This window comes from Mustela nigripes, chromosome X (genome assembly GCF_022355385.1).
Source record: "Mustela nigripes isolate SB6536 chromosome X, MUSNIG.SB6536, whole genome shotgun sequence".
NCBI lineage: Eukaryota > Metazoa > Chordata > Mammalia > Carnivora > Mustelidae > Mustela > Mustela nigripes.
The window spans coordinates 84,967,697-84,989,547 of NC_081575.1; the positions used below are offsets into that span (position 1 = coordinate 84,967,697).

The 21,851-nt window shown below is 34.7% G+C and overlaps 1 protein-coding gene across 7 annotated transcripts in view; it reads right to left on the minus strand.

Annotated features, from left to right (window-relative positions):
- Positions 1-21,851, minus strand: part of KDM6A (lysine demethylase 6A) — a 204,290-nt gene that overhangs the window by 46,103 nt on the left and 136,336 nt on the right. For 2 of the 7 annotated variants that reach the window (XM_059386255.1, XM_059386260.1), the window contains 9 exons: positions 15,245-15,338; positions 12,071-12,197; positions 6,941-7,039; positions 6,581-6,800; positions 5,887-6,021; positions 5,288-5,443; positions 4,627-4,722; positions 3,582-3,683; positions 2,528-2,923 (listed from right to left, as the gene is read on the minus strand). In XM_059386255.1, coding sequence (XP_059242238.1) covers positions 2,528-2,923; positions 3,582-3,683; positions 4,627-4,722; positions 5,288-5,443; positions 5,887-6,021; positions 6,581-6,800; positions 6,941-7,039; positions 12,071-12,197; positions 15,245-15,338 — 1,425 coding nt within the window. The remainder of the gene's footprint in view (positions 1-2,527; positions 2,924-3,581; positions 3,684-4,626; positions 4,723-5,287; positions 5,444-5,886; positions 6,022-6,580; positions 6,801-6,940; positions 7,040-12,070; positions 12,198-15,244; positions 15,339-21,851) is intronic. The other 5 variants (XM_059386257.1, XM_059386259.1, XM_059386256.1 and 2 more) reach the window with 5 other exon arrangements.

The window sequence follows — 21,851 nt, forward strand, 5'->3', positions numbered from 1 at the left end:
CACTGTGCAGTACACAGCTCACATGACTGAAGTATCTGTATTGGAACTGTCTACATTTATTGCTTTCAATTTCTTTTTCCATTTTACACTAAAGCCCATTACAGTTAGGCTTTTACCCCCACCAATCCACTGAAATTGTTCTCATCCAAATGTTTTCTGTAAAGTGTCACACAGAAAATATTTTAGGCTTTGTGAACCATATACTCTCTGTTATACTTTTTTTTGTTTTTTTTTTTAAAGAATGCTCTAAAACTTCAAAATCCATTCTTCATTTGTAGGCTGTAAAACAAAAACAGTAACAAAAGCAGGCATGGTCATGAGGTACATTTGGCTTGACGGTCAATTCCCAGTCCTTACCTTACAAGGCCAATGAGTACTATACGATTTATACTTTGATCATGATTTCCTCCTTCAAAGATTTTCTTCACTTGGCTTCCAGGGCATCACTTACATTCTCCTAGAGCTCCTACTACCTCACAGGTCACTCCTCTTCTAGCCTTCTTTGCTAGTTCTTCAATTTCCTGACTTACTACAGTGGAATGCCCCAAGGATCGGGGTCTTGAGTTCTTTCCTCCATCTACTGCTTCCTCTCCACACCCACGGTGAGCCCACCCAGACATTCACCGCTTGAGGTGGGTCCCCTTACCTCAGACTCCTCTCTTTCACACCCCACTCTATAAGCTAATCCCATCAGTTCTACCTTCCAAATGAACCCAAAAGCTGACCATTTCTACTGCTGCCATTCTGGGTCTAGCCACCACCATCTCGTAACCTGGTTTACAGCAATAATCTCCAAATCAAGTCACATCATTTCTACCTTTGCCTCCTTTAATCTATCCACAGAGTACCAAAGAGGATCTGGTTAAAAACTAAGATCATGTTACTCCTCCACTCAAAACCCCCTACAGTTTCCCATGTAACACATAATAAAATCCAATACCCTTATAATGCCTTCAAGGTTGAAAATGATGCAGATAGCCTTTTCCAGCTGGGCCACATTTACCTCCTTTCTTACCCTTAGCTGGCCCGGCTCAGCCATGCTTACCACCTTGATTTGCCTCAAAAAATCCAAAACACACTCCTACCTTAGGGCCTACTGCTCCCAGCTGCTCCCCGGGCTTGGAACACTCTTATCGCAAATACCTTTAAGGCTCTCTTCTTTTAACTCTTTCAGGTCTTTATTCAAATGTCACCTTCCAGTGAAGCCTTCTCTGACTTTCCTATTTATAATTGTGAATCCTCTACTACTACTGATCTCTAGCACTCCCCAGCTCCCTTTTCTAATACACTTTTCCAGAGAACTAATCATAGCATTACCTAATGTTCTATATATAATGGTTGTTTATTTTTTGTTTGTTTTGTTTTGTTTTTTACCTGCATGAATTAAGACACTTTTGTGTGTTTGCGGATTTACCTCTGGAACCTCAAACAAGACATGGACACAGTAGGTGTTCAACATTTAAGGATAAATAAAACCACTAATCATTCTAGAAGAGACAGTCCCACCAACAGTAGTACTTTAAGAATAAACTTATTAGTCTTAGAAAAAGAACTTATCTTGGTTTGACCAATATAAGGCTAACCAGCAGTAAGTCCAATATTTCTACAGCAGACTAATAAAAGTACAAATAATTTGGCAATGTGTATTGGCAACATTTTTCTAGATGCTTACTCTCTGACACTTCAGTTCCACTTTGAAACATCTTTTCCATGGAAATAATCCAAAACATAGGAAAAATTATGTGCATAAATATTTAGAAGTAAAAACTTAGAAATTATGTTGAACAGTGAACTGAATTAAAATATGGCACATATTCTTGACAGAAATAATGTTCATGAAATCCATTATTCTGTTTTGAAAACTTCAGTGGCTCCACTTTGCCTTCAAGACAAATTAGGCAACTTTTTCTACCTTCCTCAGTCTGATATTTTGTCCTTCCCTCTTCAAAATCTATACTCTAGGCATACTTTACCACCTCTCTACCTTCCCAGATTCTCCAATTTCTGGAGACTCTTAACATCTTAGTTTATGTGCTCTCCCCTAGGTACTCTGGCAGCACTTTTCACCAAAGTCATGTTTCATAGTAATTTCTGGTAACTGCTTCTTTAATGAACTTTTTCACTTACACCACACTAAATAGCTAAAACTTAGCATAAGCACCTGATCTTAAGCAGACAATACATGTAGAAATGAACTGAGTAATATTACATAAATGTTTATGCCACTATAAATTAACAGGAAGTTTTGGAGGACTGTATGATCTATTTTTTTTTTGGGGGGGGGGGGGGAAGTTCCAAGATTGTGCATGTGTGGGGAGAAATCTCATAATGGAAAAGAAAGTATACTTGTGTGTGTGTGTATGTGTGTGTCTATAGGGAGTCAAAATGTAGATAATAATAACATTACAGTACTATAAAATGCTTATAAAAACAGTTTCTCAAACTTTTTTTTCCTCTCAAAATGCATAAACCAAATAAAGACAACTACTATGTGAGGAGCCAACAAAGCAGCTAGTCCTTCTATTACCTGAGTGGAGTTAGATAGTTGGTTTTTCCACGGCTCCTCTGCGCTGCTGGTCAGGTTTGTGCGGTTATGAGGTAGAGTGACTGCGTTTCGCTGCAGGTAAGGCACGTTTCCATTACTTCCACTTCCTGTTATGTGATTATTGCCTATCAAAATAGTGTCTGTACTCCCCAGCGTTCTTGATGTGCTACAGGGAACATGGCCTGTAGAAAAGGGTCCATTGGCCAAAGGCTGCCCAGGGCAGGCAGGGCGGACTCCAGGCTGAGAGACGCTAGGCACTCTGGTCAGAGCAAGCTGTGGCTGCTGGCCAGAGACTGAGTTTGTAGGCAGTGATGAGTCAGCTGTTGGCCCATTAGGAATTCCAGTAGATCGTACCTGTGCAACTCCTGTTTGTCTCATCTGTCAAAAAGCAAATGAAAAATAAATGCTGCTTATGTGGCCCATAAAGTTGAGAATCAGAATATGAAGGTATGTACCAGGTAATCTCTGATCTTATCCTAATGTTTAATTTCTCTAGGTTGAAAAATACACACTTTTAAAAATAAAAAATTTTGTTCATATTTTGATTAGCTCCCTTAGAAAAAAAGCAATCTGTTTTGAGAAACATCCTTTCAGTAATGATAAAAGAAAGCAGCTGATAATTATGGAAACTGGAATTTACAGGTCTTTTCCCTACGCAAACAAACAAGGAATCTCAAATTTTCATTCTGTTTTATTTATATGTCAGATCCTCCAAACTAAACAAGTCCTGAAGAACCTCACCTCAGTTTAGGATAGCTTGTTAAGTAATAAATAATATAAATAAACCCTTAGAACACAGGCAAAATAGCATGTAAATAAGTAAGACAATACCATGTCTTGTGCTCAAAATGAAATTTACAGTTGTTTTTACCTAAATATCTCCGTCCACTATTAATATTTTAGGAAGCAAGACTACTAACTTGCACCAAAAACTGGCAGAAAGAAGTGGGCATGAACATGCTCTAAAAGGATGTTTTAGTAAAGAAAAATACTCAAAATGCTAACAAATTTTAGGGGGAAAAAACGCTATACACACTTGGTGTTGCTGCATTAAGACAAACTGACTTTCCAGCTGTTCCAGCATCAGTTTCTGTGCTGGATTTAAGTTATTTCTATTTGCACGGAGCTGTTCCAAGTGCTAGGAAGAAGAAGAAAGGAGAATACAGTCAAAGGCATATCTAAGAAATCAGCTCAAGCTCACTATTCTATGCAACCTTGTCCTAAAACAACTAGACCAACTCAGAGCCACTATCTAGTCAAAGATACAGATTCCCAATCAACAGTAATCAACCCCCAGATGAAGCCCTTTAAGTTTAAGAAAGTAAGAAGTAAACATTCACCTAAAGAGGTTTACTATAACGGGGTATTTGAGACAAATGGGCATAAAATTTTACTTGTCAATACAGTATTTTTCGGTATTCAAACAGAAAGTTCTTTAAGCTTACAAATGCATCATGTCAGGTATACTCAAAGCAGCACTATTCGGAATAGGAAAAGTTTGAAGACAGCCTGACTATCCAAAACAAGTGCTCTGCTTAAATAAAGGTGTGACATCTACATAAATATGCCACAGTCATAAGAGAATTAAGAAGCTCTTGTACACACTGACACGGAAAGGTCTGCAAAAATACATTGTTAACAATATATATTACATTGTACCATTTGTGTAAAAAAGGAGAAAAATAGTAAGGTATGAAAGGAGGAGGATGCGTATTTGCTTGTACATGCATATGCCGTATCTGAGGAAAGACGGGTCAATAACAGAGACTGGCTGTTAAAAGGAGAACTAAGTGGGCAGGAGCAGGAACGGGAAAGAGAATTTACTCTACATAGACTATAATCATACTGATGCAGTTTGAACCCTGTGAATATACTGCCTGTTTAAAAATAAAACTAAAAATAAATGAAAAATCAAGACTAAATGATCCCAGTACTCTGATAAAAGTAGGTTCATTTTGCTTATGTGTATATTAATTGAGTTTACTGCCACTCAACTTTAAGAATACTTAAAAATTTAAAGTTCACTACTTCTACTCTTTTTGAAGAGGAAACACAATCTGTCAGAAGCACATCTCACACACCTGTAATTTCTGTGGCGTCAAACACCATGAGTGAGCTTGTTGCTGTACTGGAGGCTGTGACACTGCATGGCCACCACTCCAATTGTCGGGAGTGCTCTGAGGAAAATTGATAAAAAAAAAAAAAAATTAAAGAACATTTGGTTAAATCCATGGAGTTAACAACAATGACTAATGAAGGCCAAATGACTATGAACTGGAATATTACATATAAAAAAAGTTACAACATTAATTTCTTTTAAAAATAATTGTACATGCATAATAAATTTGGGAAATCATAAATTAAAACAAAAATATTGATTCTTTAATAAGCCACCCAAAAAGGCCCACCCCTAAACTATGGCCCAAATGGCTAACCTAAACACCACACTGTCCACTAGATCCAACAATAAATTTATCTCAATGTCAGTAGAAAGTGATGATGAGAAGTGTGTTGAGATCTTAACGGCAGGGAGATGAATAAAATGATTTGATGAATGCAAATTTATCCCTACTTTCTATATTTAATCGGATGCTAAGAATTTGGGATGGAAAACTCAAACCTTTCACTCTTTGATGTCCACAGATTTAAAATAAAGGACAGGAGACAGTCAAACTGCACAAGTTCAGGGCAGTTGGGAGTTTCCTTTTTGAATGGGATTTTCTATTTCTCTAAAACATATACCTTTGTTGGACTAGATGTTCTTTTCCTCTTGGCAGGACTGGACAGGTCATCTACTTGGCTAGAAGGAATCATGTGTAGTGGCAAGGATTGCTGTGAAATTGGTGTTTGACTGAGGCCTACTACAGGTTCAGTATTTGGATGATGAGGTTTACATGCCTAAGAATCACAGAAGGAAGACAAAAATAGGGTTCTATATATTCTTAGTTCATTCCTTCAAATTATAAAACTTTACAAACTGCATACTTTTCAAAGCTGTGTGGACATCGCTGATTGCAATTATTGAAAATCAAAATCAAATGAATCATCAATGGAGGAATGTGTACCTTCCTTTGAAAAACTGCTTTAAAAATTAAACCACTGCAGCATTATTTTAAGAAATCTTCAAAATCATGAAAATGCACAAAGGTTCTAAATTGGCACCCCAAAATTTTTTCCCATATCAGAGGGAGTTTTATTTTGATCTAGATTCCCTTCACAATTACAGCAAAAGGCTTTTCATTAATAAAAGCCTCCTGTACTTAGTAAAATACGCTTGACCACTATAGATTGAAAAGAACCCTTAAAGCTGGGCACCTGCAGAACATAACCCAACTTCTCACCTGCTGTGCTGTGTTCATGGCACCCTGCCTGGAGGTAAGCTCTGCGGGGATTGGTAGGCTCCACGCCTCCTCAATACTAGGAAGTAATTTAGTTTTATTCTGTAGACTACCTTGTGGAAGGTTACACAACTGAGCCTAGGAAAAATTATGTAAAAAGCAAATTTAACACAAGCCTACTTGAGTAAGAGCAAGTCCACTAAATCTTCCTAAATGCTATAACTAATTGTTTTTAAAAGAAAATAGATTCTTAATTTGGGGTTTCAGAAAGATACTAAGTATAAAGAGGGTAACCGGAATATAAACCTTTGTGAAAATTAAAACAAAGCTGAGCTCTGTTTTCAGAGTTCTCATAGCTGTCTTCTCATGAAACTCCAAGCAAGAGTGAAAGACAGTGTTTGTGTTCTTTGCTCTAAAATGCTATGACAACTTAAAAATGTAGACAGCACATAGAAAAAAATTATGTAAATTAATATGCATCAACAGTAAATGTGCAAAAGAGCATCTTTTAAATACTGCATATCTTACTTAAAATGAAAAGTTTAAAATAATATTACAAGCTATGGTATGTTTACAAAATATGGAAACAAATTATAGACATCAAAACACAACTAGACAAACTTTCCAACCACCCGCCTCCTGCCTGAGTGTCATAGGGAAACATATGCTTTAAAAAACTGCTATTTAAAAGTTTTACCTGTAAATACTTAATTCGTGCTGCAAGTGCAGAGGTATTACTACAACTTTTGCTTCTGGTTGCATTTAAGTAGCATTTAATGGCATCCTGAGGCTGGTTGCAGGATTCGTAGAGTGTGCCTAGGTCCATCCAGGCTGCAGCATGGCCATGGTCCAATTGTACAGCACAAATATAAGCCTGTAAAGCATCCATAGGCTGATTTTGCTGCTGATATAGCACGCTAGAATGAGGAAGAAAAAAAAATAGGTCAACTAAGAAAACTACTTAACTTCTCACATGGTATTAACTACCAAGTACATTACATGTGATGTAACTGCTGTATATCAAGTATAATACCATTATTTTTATATAATGTCTTACCCTATTGAACACCATGTATCTGCACTTGCTTCTGATTTATCAATAGACTGCCTGTAAGATATAAAGGCATCCTGAACTTTCCCAATACTTGAATAGCACCTGAGAAGGGAGGGGGGAAAAAATCCAGACAATTCCATTAATACTGATAAATTAATTTTCTGAAAAATGGACTACACATATCAAAGCAAATAAAAAAATCCTAACAAGCTAACATATTTCTGTGAATGTGTGTGTATATATAAAATTATAATGTAAGTTATAATTAACCACTCAATAAACTATACTATAGTTGATCTGGTAAGTGCTAAAGCATGCTGCATTAATGAATATTAAAATAATTAAAGGCCATATTACTTCAATATCATATAGAGTTAAAAGCACACATGTGCATACACATGCATGGGCCATTACACTTGAACAGCCTGATCTATTTATATAGCTTACATTCATTAAAAATACAGAGTTAAAAACCAAGAAAACCATTCTATGTTGGTAAGACTTGCCAAATCAGATTTCAGTTCTCCTTTCCTAAATAATAACCATGAGGTCAACCACTCTGCAATTCATAAAAAATACAAATATTAAGATGCAGGTAAAAATCAAGCTAACTATCAAAAACAGTAATAATAAAGTGAGTACAATATTTCATGTCACACAAGGGAAGCAGGGATGATTAAAGTTTCAAAGACCTGTCATTTTTTTAATGCAGATGTACTGGATGAATACAGAGCAGCAGCTGAAACTATAAATACAGAAATTATCTTCTTAGTGCTTTGCACTAAGGAAAAAAGAAAAAAATAAAACTCAGTCTCTGCCTTTAAGGAGCTTACAATTTAGTTGAGGATTAAAGACACATCACAAATGTCATGATGCCGTTATCACATGGCTGACATAGACAAGAACTGGTCTGAGAATTTAGGGTAGAAGACACCACAATATATACTACAGGATTTAGGAAAAGCAAGGGAAGGATAATACTAAAGAATGTGAATATGCATAGATGCATATAAGTTTAGATCACTGATTATTCATTATCAGCCAGTATATGGCAATTTGGCCATGAAAATAAGACTGAATAATAACATGTACTTATGTACATAAATTTTCCATTAAACTAATTAATATTTTTATTGAAACCAACTTATTTTGAAATATAACTGGCCAGGTAAACAGTAAAAAATTCTTAAGTGTTTTTATGTGCCCAAATAGCATATTTAGATCCTCATGATTATTCTCTGGAATTTTACTGATTCATGTAAACCAAAAGTCTCAGGAACCACTGATTCAGACAGAGAAGATGAGAGAAGGAATTTCAAAATGTTGTTTGAAGAGTATGAGCAAAACCCAATATAGAGAAGACAGCACAGATACAAAGAGTAGAGAATTGTAAATCCAGCCTGAGGATAACCTGAAATTTTTGTTCTTCTAACAAGAGAAATGGCACCATGAAAGTACTTCACAGAAATATTAATCTGCTAATAATTGTAGGGATAAACTGGAAGGAAAATAAATTATGGACAGTAAAAAAGAAGGCAGCTATACTCACTGACTTGGAGCAGGCCAAAACTAGGATAAAAGTAAAGAACATGGCATGAAAGAAAAAGAAGGGAGAAACAGTAAACCAAAAAGACAGGTAAAGACTTTGTGACCAACTGATTAGATATCCGTGGGGAGGAGGGTAATAACTTAGATTTAAGCCTGAGCAAAGAGAGTTTTTAAAAATAAATAAAAGGTGACCTCACTGGCAAAACTAAAAGGAGAGGAGATGATTTGGAAAAGAATATGATGAATGAGGTTTGAAATATGCTTACTTTGATGTGAGGTTGAGAACACTAAAATGGATAATGTTAGGTAAAAAATAGATGTGGTCCTGAAATTTAATACCTTGAAATACAGAGATCTAGGTTTGAACTTTATCCACATAAAAGACAGGGTGTAAGAACACAGGATACCTGTGAAAATAAGCCTAAGGAATTACTAATTTTGCGGATTGGGCACTAAGAAATGTCAGTGACTGAAACAGAGAAGGCAGTGTCTCCTTTACTAAGGGAGAATTCATTAACAATGCCAAATAGGGACAGATACCATGAAGGAAGGAAATGCTTAACAAACAGTAGAAAACACATTCTGTTTGTTGTTCTTAAATCAAAGCCAAATCTCAGATTTATAGACAAATTTACCTCACCACTGGCAGGAATAAGCAGTAATTCCCCAAACCAATGTTTTCACATTCCATTCCTACAAAGTGAAAGTAGGAAACCAATGTGCCCAAATGCAGATGTCCTAGTCCAACCACCAACCAATTTTCCTCTAATAAAATTTAACTAAGTTCCCCTGAAGACAGCCTTGTATCTCTGAAAAAGCAGCAAGTGAACCTAGGATCTAGTTCCTGTTCTGACTTAGTTACCTGTGTGGCTATGACCTTGGACAGAACATTTTACTTCTCTGAACTCACTTTCTATATCTATAAAATGGAAGGGTTTACAGAGTGAAGCAGGTGACCTCCCTGGTTCCCTCCTAGCTCTAACATTCTATAGTTCTGTGGTAACAATGTTAGTGATTAGTACTAGTATAAGAGCATTACCACATTATCCTTGCATTATGATACAGACATGCCAAATGACATCAACACACACCTGAAGGCAAAGGTAAGTATGAAAAGCCTCAGAAATACTAAGGTCATCAAATCCCAAAGTTATCTGACACTTGAGGTCGTCAATCAGAGCTTTAATAACTTTTTAAAAATTAATTAATTAATTAATTTGATACAAAAAGAGAAAAAGAGAGAGAGAGAGAGAGAGATCACATGTAGGCAGAGAGAGAGCAGGGGAAGCAGGTTCCTTGCAGAGCAGAGAGCCCGATGTGGGGCTTGATCCCAGGACCCTGAGATCATGACCTGAGCTGAAGGCAGAGGCTTAACCCAGTGAGCCACCCAGGCACCCCAAGCGCATTTAATAACTTTTAAAATATATACTATTTATAAAAATTTTCTCACAACAAGAAGGATTAGAAGCAACACACCAGTAGGCAGTGAAATGAGGTTAAAAAAAAAAGTAAACATCAATGAAAAAAGTCTAAACAACTGTTGAATTATATTATTATGATAAAAAATCATTAACATCTAACATGATAATCTTGAACTCCAAAACAAATTAAACTGAGATAAGTATCCTTTATTTGAGAAATCATAAAGCATGCCGCGTATCTGGAAAATTTTATCTGAAAAGATTCAAATAAAAGCATCTCAATGGCTTAAAATATGAAGTCAGTTACTAAAATTAAAAAACAAAAAAACAAAAAAAACACCCTCCCGTGGAATACTGTTCAATGAGCTGAAAATTACAGCAGTACTAAAATAGTAATTTTAGATATTTAAATGCCTAGAATTTTTTAAAAGCATACTAAAAAGACAACAACACTACTATATTGTATTCAACTACTAATCTTTAGGTCAAAAGGAAAATAATCTCTGGTACACATGCCTTTTAACCTATATTAAAATAAATTTGCATGTATAAATGTTAACACTAGAGGCCATGACCAGGCAGCCCCTACTTCCCAGTACTGAATCTCCTTTCCAGTCTCTGTATGAAGCCTCCCACTGCACAACACTAACACTAGCAATGGTACCAACTCCAAATGCAAATGGTGTTCAGTCAGTTCATTTATTCCATTTATTGTATAGCCACTTTGCTAGGTGAGAATATACAAAGATGCTAAGATCCAGCTTCTGCTCCCAAATATCTTCAGTGAGAGAGAAAGACAAAATTTGGACTCTCAAGCTTTACTAGTGAGCAACCCAAATTAGATGATTTTATAGGCCTGGGAAGGCATTAGAACAATTCTGCTAAAAATTCTGCCAACTCTTACTGTACATTATTAGTGACTTATCAAATATTTTTTTAAAAAACTTAATATTACTCCATCTCATAGAAATATACTTTTCTAAATTTAAAGGAAAAATGAAACCATACAGAATGCTAAAACTTAACATGATTATATGGAAAATTCAAAGAGCTAAATTAAAACAAAATGGGATAATTTCAAAAGAAATCACAAAATTGAAACCTTTAGGGTGAGTAGGTACCTAACAGATAATCTATAACCAGGGTTTCTTAACCTCGTCACTACTGACATTTTGGGTGAGGTAAATTTTTTGTTCTAGAGGGCTGTCCCACTAGATGTCTGTAGCATTCCCCATAACCGTGATAACCAAGTATCTCCACACATTATAAATTTCCCTCTATGGGACAAAATAGTCCCCTATGAAAACCAACTATCTAACATAATCCTCTTCTTTAATAAGTTAAAAGAAAATTGAAGCATCAAAAAGTTTAACTGTACCATCCATGATTCCTCATATAGTAGCCTAACCAAGACTTGAATCCAAGTCTCTCAACATCTAGTACACTGATCTTTCCACCATACCACAAAAGCTAAAACCAGTTAGGAACCAAAATACAATCTAATAATGGCCCCAAAATATAAATCTATCAGATACATATTCAAAAGGTATATTTCAAATAATCAGTAATTTTGGCATTTAAAGTATAGAGAAAAGGTTGTAGACGTATAGAAAACTATTTTCATTATATGTCACTTCTCCTTTCCAACAAAACCGCTAATAATATATCCACTTTCTCACTGTGGGATGTCAAGCAGAACTGATTTGAGACCTACATTAATCAAATTATGTCCATTCTAATCTATATATCACTATCTAAAATTATAAATAGGAAGGTCCCATTGGCTACTGGTAGTCACCAGAAGAATAAGAAATTAATTCTGTTCTGTTTGACACATTAAAAAAAAATTACTAGAATTCAAAAGAAAGTGTACTTAAATACTAGAATGAAGAACTATTATCTAATAAGACTTTTTAAAAACCAACAATAATTCAAGACAAATGAAAATCTAACAAGGAAAATAAGAAATGTCCCAGCAGACCAGATTATACTGTGAGAAAACTATCACATTCCGAAGTTTTCTTTAACTTCCAGAAATCTTTGTGATAATATATTTAAAAAGGATAACACACTGACCAGGTTATAAATGTAAACAAACCTTTTAGCTCATAATTCAAATCTCTTAGCTGGAATAAACAAAAGCAAAACTCAAGTATAGTCTCACCTTCCGAGGAAATACCAGGACTGGCCAGAATTAGGATCTGCTTCCAAGGACTTTTGGAGATATTGAATAGCATAGCTTTCCTTGGTGGCTTTATCTCCCAGAAGATCCACAGTGTGATGCATCCAACCTATAGCAAATGATTAAAAAGTATTTATCTAAATGACTTAATTGATCTTCAATTTTTTAAGAATACCAAGCAGAAAACATGTAAGTAAAAATACTCTTTTTTCAGTCAATTTATTCATTTAGTTTGGCATACACATTCCCCAAAACTTAGAACTGCTAATTCTGATCATAAGGAAGTCTGTTTCTCACAGGAAGATATAGTCAAACCTATAAAGAACTTTATCCCACGAAACTGAAACGATATTAAGCACTGATTTAACACTTAGTAGATTCAACTACAGTTCCTCTTTTCTACTTTTGGTATTTGAAAAAATCCAAGTTATGAAACACAGAATATAAAGATGTTCGATCTTATTCAGTGCTCTATGTAAAACTTTATGTACATTTTAAGACTCTCCAAAACAGTCTATTAACCCAATATTTATTTCAAAAACAGTAAATATGATACTACTCAATCTCAGAGTACAACATACACATATAACCCTACCTCACTGGCACTGGCCACATATGTTCACAACTTATCTAAAATAAGAACTATAAAGCATTCAACAATTAAAAAACAAAACAAAACAAAACCCAAGGCTAAGAAAAGTGTATTCAAATGGTGTAAATAAAAATGGTATAAAATGTGTACCACAAATGTTTAATAAATAAGTTTAGATAGTGCATAATCTCAAATTATACGGAGAATCTCAAAAAACTGAATACACAGAAGCAGATAGTAGGATGGTGGTTACCAGGAATGGGGAGGTAGGGGAAATGGGGAGATACTGGTCTAAGGGTACGAAATTGCAGTTATGTAGGATGAGTAAGTCTAGAGAGTAATGTATAGCAGAATGACTATAGTTAATAATACTATAATATATATATAGGAGATTTGCTAAGAGAATAGGTTTTGGGTGTTCCCACAACACAAAATCAAATGGTAACCATGTGAGGAAATGAATCTCTTGATTAATTTGCCAAAACTATTCATTTTACTATGTATACGTGTATCATGTTGTACACCTTAAATATGCACAATTTTTATAGTATGGAAGAGGGAAGAGGGAAAGAAAAGGAAAGGGCTATGTAAGCAATCAAAAGATTGGATCATGGAATACTGACTGTATTCTAAAACCTTTGAGATACACAGGAATAATTTGGTTTAATTTGCTGGGGAAATCATACTTCAGTTGTAGATCAATTCAAGTGCATGAAATCAGCTCTATTCTTCATGTATAGTCTGTATTACATATAACAAATAAGGACCCTTATTTTCTGACCTTTATTACAGTTGCTGTGCTCCAAAAGGTATTTCAAGGAGATTGAGTTACTATGTTTTATGGAAATACATGTCAATCACACGTTTACGTTTGCTCATCTGTTCTTTGTTATCCCCTATTACTATTAAGAATGGAACCTAGAGAAAGAAGCTCTGAAAGGAGCTGCTTAAGCAGTAATGACAAGCAAGCAGAAGGACTGATGTGTAGGCATAAGTTAGACTTAATTAGGAGAAGTGTTTTTTCCTTTCAAAAGCATGAAGTTTATTATACTTACACTCTGAAATATAGTAAGCCAACGCTAAAGAGGACAGGTGATTCAAACATAATCCAAAACTATTTCAATTTATTTCCTAAATTTAAAATGTGTATGCATTTTTGCTATTGACATTTTCTTCACTGCATCTAAAATGCATAAAAACTTATAGAGTGGATTAAAAAAAAGTTCATATTCAAATATTAGCTGAATGAGTAAGCAGCCTTATGCCAAAGGCATTACTTTGTTCTTTTTACTTAAGAACACAAAAAACTTCTTTACTAGTAAGCTTGTTGTAAATTTTTTTAAAGATTTCATTTATTTATTTGAGAGAGAGCCAGCACGCATGCAAATGGAGGGGGGACAGAGAGGGATAAACTTGTTTTAATTTAAAGATACAAATTCACAATACTCAAACATGATCTGTAAGCTTACTAAAAAAATATTCAAGTAATTCCACAATTTTTGAAAGTATGGATAACTCAAGTAAAATTCTAACCAGAGATTAAATTAAAAACAAAACTAAAGGGCGCCTGGGTGGCTCAGTGGGTTAAGCCGCTGCCTTCGGCTCAGGTCATGATCTCAGAGTCCTGGGATCGAGTCCCGCATCGGGCTCTCTGCTCAGCAGGGAGCCTGCTTCCCTCTCTCTCTCTCTCTCTGCCTGCCTCTCCATCTACTTGTGATTTCGCTCTGTCAAATAAATAAATAAAAAAAATCTTTAAAAAAAAAAAAAAAAAAAAACAAAACTAAAAATGAAAGTTTTATATTAAGGCAATGTGCTCAGTTTGTATAATTAATCATATGATATGTACCAATATCATGAAGATCAGTGATAAAATCTGGGCTTAAATGATTTTAAAACTATGTAAGAATAGTCACATTTATGAAAATATTCATATTACTACACATTGGTTAAAAATTAAGAATAAATTATTTGCCCAGACCAAAAACAAATAAACAAAAGCTGGGGGGAAAACCCAAATAACAAATACATAAAGGAAATATGACTCAATAACTATATAACAAAACTAATGTAGGGAACTCAATCACTATTGTCTTGGTCACAGTAACATATTACAACCAAATGGCTACATTTCTTCATCTTTAACAATAGACTAGAATACTACATGTGTACAAAAACACTATACTGTTAGATATTCCACAACTTTTAAATGAAATGTTTCAGTTAATCTTATTGACAGAGCTATGAAAGCAAGCTCACCAACCACCAAGTGACTTTAGTACTAAGCATATGTAGCACAAAGAAGTATTCAACTTCCTTCACCCACAGGTTAAGTACTAGAGAATAATTTCTGAGAATTTAAAAGGACTAGCTTCACTGAAGAACTGAAATGAGATGGACAATGCTTGGCAGAAGGTGGAAATATGCTCAGTTCAGATTAATTCTATCAACTCTGGGTAAAAGAAGGAAAAAGAATAGAATATAGGAGTCATATATTTGCCATCTCTGACACGTAAAAATCATAAAGAGAAAAACTGATAATACACTAAATGTACACTATTACATACCTAACTGTTGTAAGACAGTTGCCTTTACTTGTGCAGAAAGGTTTTCCGTCTGCAAAAGTTGTTCGTAAGCTTCCTTTGCAGAATGATACTTCCTCTAAAAAAAGCAGAAAAAAGATTTTTAAAGAAAAATAAAATTGGTATCTTTGAAGAATCAGCTCATATATTAGTATTTACTGCATAATATTTTAAAAAAAGATTTACTACATAATCCTGACAAAGTATTAAAAGATGCCCTAATTTTAAGAATGTGCTTCATCTCCATTGTTAAAATCATCAACTTATTTAATAACAAATAATTTCACCTTTATTTCATAACACTGATGAAGCGAGAGAAATATTCTACCTCCAAGTGCATAATCCGTTTACCTAGAAACACCAAGTTCCCAAGGAACTTAATAAAAAAGAGTATACACCAAAAATGCTTTAAAAAATCTAAATGCAAAAGTAGTTAAAACCTAAGTTTAAAGGATACTGGTATATATCCTAAGGAAAAAAATTATAATATGTATGATTTTAAAGATACCAAATTTCCCATACTTAGAGAGTAACAGCATTCACAATATTTAAAGGTTCCATAGGCAAATCTCTAAATGAAACCATTTACCCTCAGCCCCTTCCCACCAAAAGTACTAATGGGAAAGAAACCCATTATTGTTACAGCCATAAAGCTTAAGACTGTTTCTCCAAGAAAAAGGAGAAGGGGGGGAAAAGGGGGTAAGCTAACAAAAGAAAACCTCATAAATATTACCTTTAAAACATACTCAGCAGAAAAATGGATTGAGGTGGCTTTTATTCATTATCAGCAATACTCCACAGCTGCCTGGCAAACAAATTCTTCTCAACAAAACATAGGTATAGGGGCTCCTGGGTGGCTCCGCTAAGTGTCTGCCTTTGGCTCAGGTCATGACTGGGGATCCAGTCCCACACTGGCTTCCCTTGCTCAGCAGGAAGTCTGCTTCTCCCTCTCCCTGTAGCTCCCCCACAGCTGGCTTGTGCTCTCTCTCCCTCTCACTCACTCACTCTCCCAAATAAGTAAAATCTTTCTAAATAAAAACAACAACAACAACAACAAACAAAAACCATAGGCAGAAATACAAAACCAGCTGTAAGAGCCTCAGGCAAATCACTGAAACTATGACTCAACATCCATAAAACAGAGCTAATACCCAATCTTTCCATCTGGAGTTGTTCTAAGGATCAAATGAGGTAAGCAAACAGCTGGAGAAACAAGTAAGGTGCTACATGTATACAGTATGTCAACATAGAAAAGATCAGAAAGAACCTAGCCAATGAGAGTAACAGAAGCTACTACTTAAACTTTTACTCATCAATTAAATTCGTTCTCCTAAATATTAATCTGATCCCAAAAAGTTGTTTAGGCAATTAATACAAGGTAAGGAACAAGTTACCCAACTCAATTCCTTTGAGTGGTATGCTAAAACATACTTCCAAACACAAACAATAATAATAATAAAAAATATTTTAAAAACTGGTTGCATCACACCGAGAAACATCGAGTTAGACTTCTACCTCTTATCATATACAGGCAGTTCAGAACCATATGAGAAAAAAAAATGTAGGAGAGTATTTCTTTGAGATGGGAAAGAAGTTCTTTGGCATGGCCAAAACAATACAAATCCTAAGGAAAAATAAAGATCTGATTTGAAACACAAGGTGGAAAAATAGGCAATGAACACAAAAACCAACACATAAAGGTGAAAAACATGTGAACAAGCATGTAACTCCAGAAATCAGAAAATGTAAGTTTAAATGAAATACTATCACCCACTCATCAGATTGGCAAACATAAGTAAGTTGGGTAATCCAAGTCTTTTGGGGATGTGAGCAAAGGAAAACACTCATGCCCGGCTGGAAGGGGACTGATTCATGAAATTAGGTATGCAAACACACTACAATCCAGCAAGCTCACTCTTGGGACACACATACAAAAGAAACATTTCCACAGGTAATGCTCTAAATGGTACTGTTGATAGTATCAGGAACTGGAGTCAACCTAGGTCTATGTCACTAGGAGTGAAAACACAAAATACGATGGATGCTTACACTAGAACAATATGCAGGATTACATATGGCATACAAAAAGCAACATGAGTTTATCTTTAAAGGTGTTTTTAAGTTTTGCCTCTGGTAATGTTGGAGAAGCTGTTCCACAGGCAGTTTTCAGCTCTGGATAAAATATAAGCCAACTATCAGAAAGCCCAGAGGGAAACCAGAAACATTAACCCTTAAGAAAAGGTTATGGTAGTGGATGAGTAACCCCCCTTTTACTAGGATTTTCACCTGAGAGCAGGACTTAACTGGTGCCTGGCTGGCTAGAACTCAAAAGAAATGAGGAATCTCACTAGTCTGAAGAATCACTTTGAAGCTATGACAAGAGATGGACGTGAGGGGAGAAATCCTAGGAAGGAGAGAATAAACGAAAGAGACTCCAAATTCTGTGGTTAAACTCTGCCTAATCTCTTACTGACTGCTGAACTATGCATGAACATGTCCAGCAGTCTAAAAGAACTAAACAGAGATTTCAGCCCCTGTCAGCTACAGGGGTGACCACATTTAGTGTGCCATGATCAAAATTAACTGGCTAATATAAAACAAAAACATCAATCTTCAGAAAAATAAAACAAAGTCACTCCAAAATGTATTATTCATGACAGCCCCAGGGTAAAATTACCAGATTTATAAAGAATCAGGAAGATTTTACGCACATTCAAAAGAAAAGGAAACTAATGAAAATCAACTATGAAATTAGATGATGAAATCTGTAAATAATTTTAAGGCAGCCACTTTAACAATTCATGGACAATAAGAAAAATATGATCATAATGAGTGAATGGGTAAGAAATTAAAGCATGGAAAGAAACAAAAATATTCTAAAAACTGAATAAAAAGTAAATATAAATAAAATTCTGGTAATCATAATAAAAATTTTTCTAAAAAATGGTTTCTAAAAACTGAAAAACATCCAAAATTCAAAAAAAATATCACTGGATAGAACAGAAACTGAAGAGCAGATTGGAGACTTAAAAATAAAAGCCATCCAAAGATAAATGAGGCAATAACAGTCTACCATACATGTAACCGGAATCCAAGAAGGGAAAAAGAATGGAGCAGAAAAGATATAATATAATGGCTAAGACCTTCCAGACTGATGAAAAATATCAAATCCCATGTCTAAAAGACTAAGAAAACCATAAGTAGTGTAAGTATAAAGAAAGAAACAGGGTGGCCCAGTGTGTTAAGCCTCTGCCCTCAGCTCAGGTCATGATCTCAGGGTCCTGGGATAGAGCCTCGCATAAGGCTCTCTGCTCAGCAGGGAGCCTGCTTCTCCCTCTCTCTCTGCCTGCCTGTCTGCCTACTTGTGATTTCTCTCTGTCAAATAAATAAAATTAAAAAAACGAAAGAAAGAAACAATCCCTGGGCAATTCATAGTCAAATTCTTAAAAACCAAATGGAAAAAGACCTTTGAAAAGCGCCAGAGAAAAACAACAAAATACAAAGGATACACAACAAGAATGACAGCCAAGTTAAATATAACGGACTAGACATTCCAAACTAAAAAGATGTCCAGAAAAGATTTAGAAAAGACCCAAAAATATACCATAAGAGATGCGCTTTACATATAAACACACAAGAAGGTTGAAATAAAAGGATGAAAACGATACCATGCAAACAACTAAGCATTAGAAAGCTGAAGTGACCAGATTCAGATCAGATTAAGCAGGCTTCAAGGCAAAGATTATTACCAGGGATAAAAAAAAATATTTCATAAAGAGCAACAGGACGTAAGAGTAACAATAAAAGAGCTTCAAAATACATGAAAAGACTGACAGAATTTAACACTAATACAACACTATTAACCTACATAATTTATTCCAATTTCACCAACTGTCCAAGAGATAATCCAAGATCCCATACTATGTTCAGGTTGCATGTCTCCTTATTCTCCTCCAATCTGGGACAGATCCTCTGTTTTTAATTTTCAGCACCTCGACACATAAAAAGTACTGGCTAGTTACTTTGAAGACTGTCCCTTGGAAATTAGTTAAGTACCACCTTGTGAGAGATAGTCATCTTTCTTCATTCATTGACTGAAATTCTCCATAAGTAAAAAAAAAAGTGTCCCCTTTCTTCCATTTATTTGCCATTTATATTCACAATTTGTACTATCATAATTCATTTATAAATGAATATAAATAAATTCAAATATAAATATGTAATATAAATTCATTTATATTCATTTTCTTAAAGCATTTATAATACAGAATTATTCATTTCAGTATGAGCTAAACATTTTATTCTATATCTTATATTTCATTATTATAATTGGTTTCTAAACTTGTAACAGAGTTGTTGATTAGAAACCCCATCCCCTCAAGCTGACTCAATGAGGTAATAATTTTGTTTGCTAAATTTCTACTTAGTACTTTTACACCAATATTTATTACTGATATTGGCCCATATATATTGCTTCCCTTTTGTACTATTTTTATCAGGTACACTTGCTTCAAATAGAGAAATGGGGAAAAACAATATTATGGTTCCTCAAAAAATTAAACATAGAATTATCATAAAATTCCAGTAATTTCACTTCTAGTTACACATCAAAAGGAATTATAAGCAGGGATTCAAACAGATATTTGCACACTCATGTTCAATAGCCAAAAGGTGGAAGCCACACAAGTGTCCACCAATAGATGAATGGATAAACAAAATGTAGTGTGTACATACAACAATGAAATATTATTAAGCCTTAAAGAAGAGTTAAGTTCTCAGGGCGCCTGGGTGGCTCAGTGGGTTAAAGCCTCTGCCTTCGGCTCAGGTCATGATCCCAGGGTCCTGGGATCGAGCCCCACATCCGGCTCTCTGCTCTGCGGGGAGCCTACTTCCTCCTCTCTCTCTCTGCCTACTTGTGATCTCTGTCAAATAAATAAATAAAATCTTAAAAAAAAAAAAAAAGAGTTAAGTTCTCATACATGCTACAACATGTACAAACCTAAAGATAAGATGCTAAATGAAATATGCCTGGCACAAAAAGACAATATGATTCCACTTACATGAGCTAGTTAAATTCACAGAAGCAGAATGTAGACTAGTTGATTGCGAGGGGCTGGGTGGAAGGAGAAATGAGAACTTACTGTTTAATGGGTTCAGTCTGGGATGATGAAAAAACTCTGCAGATGAATGGTAGTGATGGTTCCCCAATGTGAATGTACTTAATGATACAATGAACTTAAAAATGGCTAAAATGGTAAAATTTATGTCACATATATTTTACAATTTAAAGAAAGAAGATATGAAAGCACTGTGGTTTATAGTTAGTTTTTAGAATCAGGGATTTTGTTTCCTTTATATTTTTGAAATATGCTACAGAATCATCAAGTGCAGAAAGGAATCTATTACCAAACACAAATGTCTCTCAAGTAAGATTAAAAGCTGCTAGCAACTTCCCCCCTTTAATAAAGAGAAAGGAGAGAGAGAGAAGTTTTTCATTTCCATAGCTCTGGAACATGTATAAAGTATTAGAATTATTAGGTCTTTAAAGGCTTGGTAGAATTCCCCTGTAAAACCATCTGGCCACGGTGCTTTCTGTAGGGCATTACTTAATTTTCCCTATTTCTTTTATAGAAACTGACTTTTTATAATTTTCTAATGAGGTCAATTTTGCTAATCTGTATTTCCCTGGGAAGTAGTCCATGTCATTAAATTTTTAATTCATTTTCACAGAGGTCTGTTTAGTAGTCTCGTATTATAGCTCTAATTTCTTCTGTTTTCATGGTTACATTATTTTGTGTGCTTTCTCTTTTATTCCCTTGATCAAGTTACCCAGTAGATTATCTATTCTTAATTTTTTCAGAGAACTAAAGTTTTGACCTATTAATTAGGTCTACTGTTTGCTTTCCTTTTCAAACTATTAACTTCTTTTTTAAAAAAAAATTTTCCTTACACTGATTTTTGTTTTAGTAACAGATTTCCTTGCATTGAATCATTCTTGACCCTACATATTCATGGCATACTTACTGCATCTTTAAATATCAACTGGAACTTCTCTTTCTTCAGAATTTTTGTATTTCTATAATGCATATAAGGGAAATCAATCTACAGTGTTTTGGTAATAAACTAAAGCTGGACAGTTAGAAGGGAAGGTTCAAAATGAAAATAATGATTCTTATAAACAGTGTTATTCATGACAATATTTTAACTATCCCTCAAGGGAAAAATAATTAAATTAGTTACAGTGCATTTATGCAAAGAGACGTAATACAGCTCTACATGCACTGATATGGAATGATTTCCAAAATATAATACTAACTTAATTTATGTAAGGTCAAGTGAGAACACACATAATTGGCTAATGTTTCAATAAAATTAAGAAAAATGAATATACATGCAAACACATAAATGGATTTGCTTATACATACATGGATTTCTCTGAAAAGATATGAAATGGGGAGGGGAAAGAAAAAGTCTGGGGAGGAGAATAGGCTGTTACAGAAAAGGAATGAGGAGGCTACTTCACTGTGTATTCTTTCAAGCACTTTCATTTTGGGTTATCTATTAAAAAATTAAGTAATGCTTTAATAAAAAA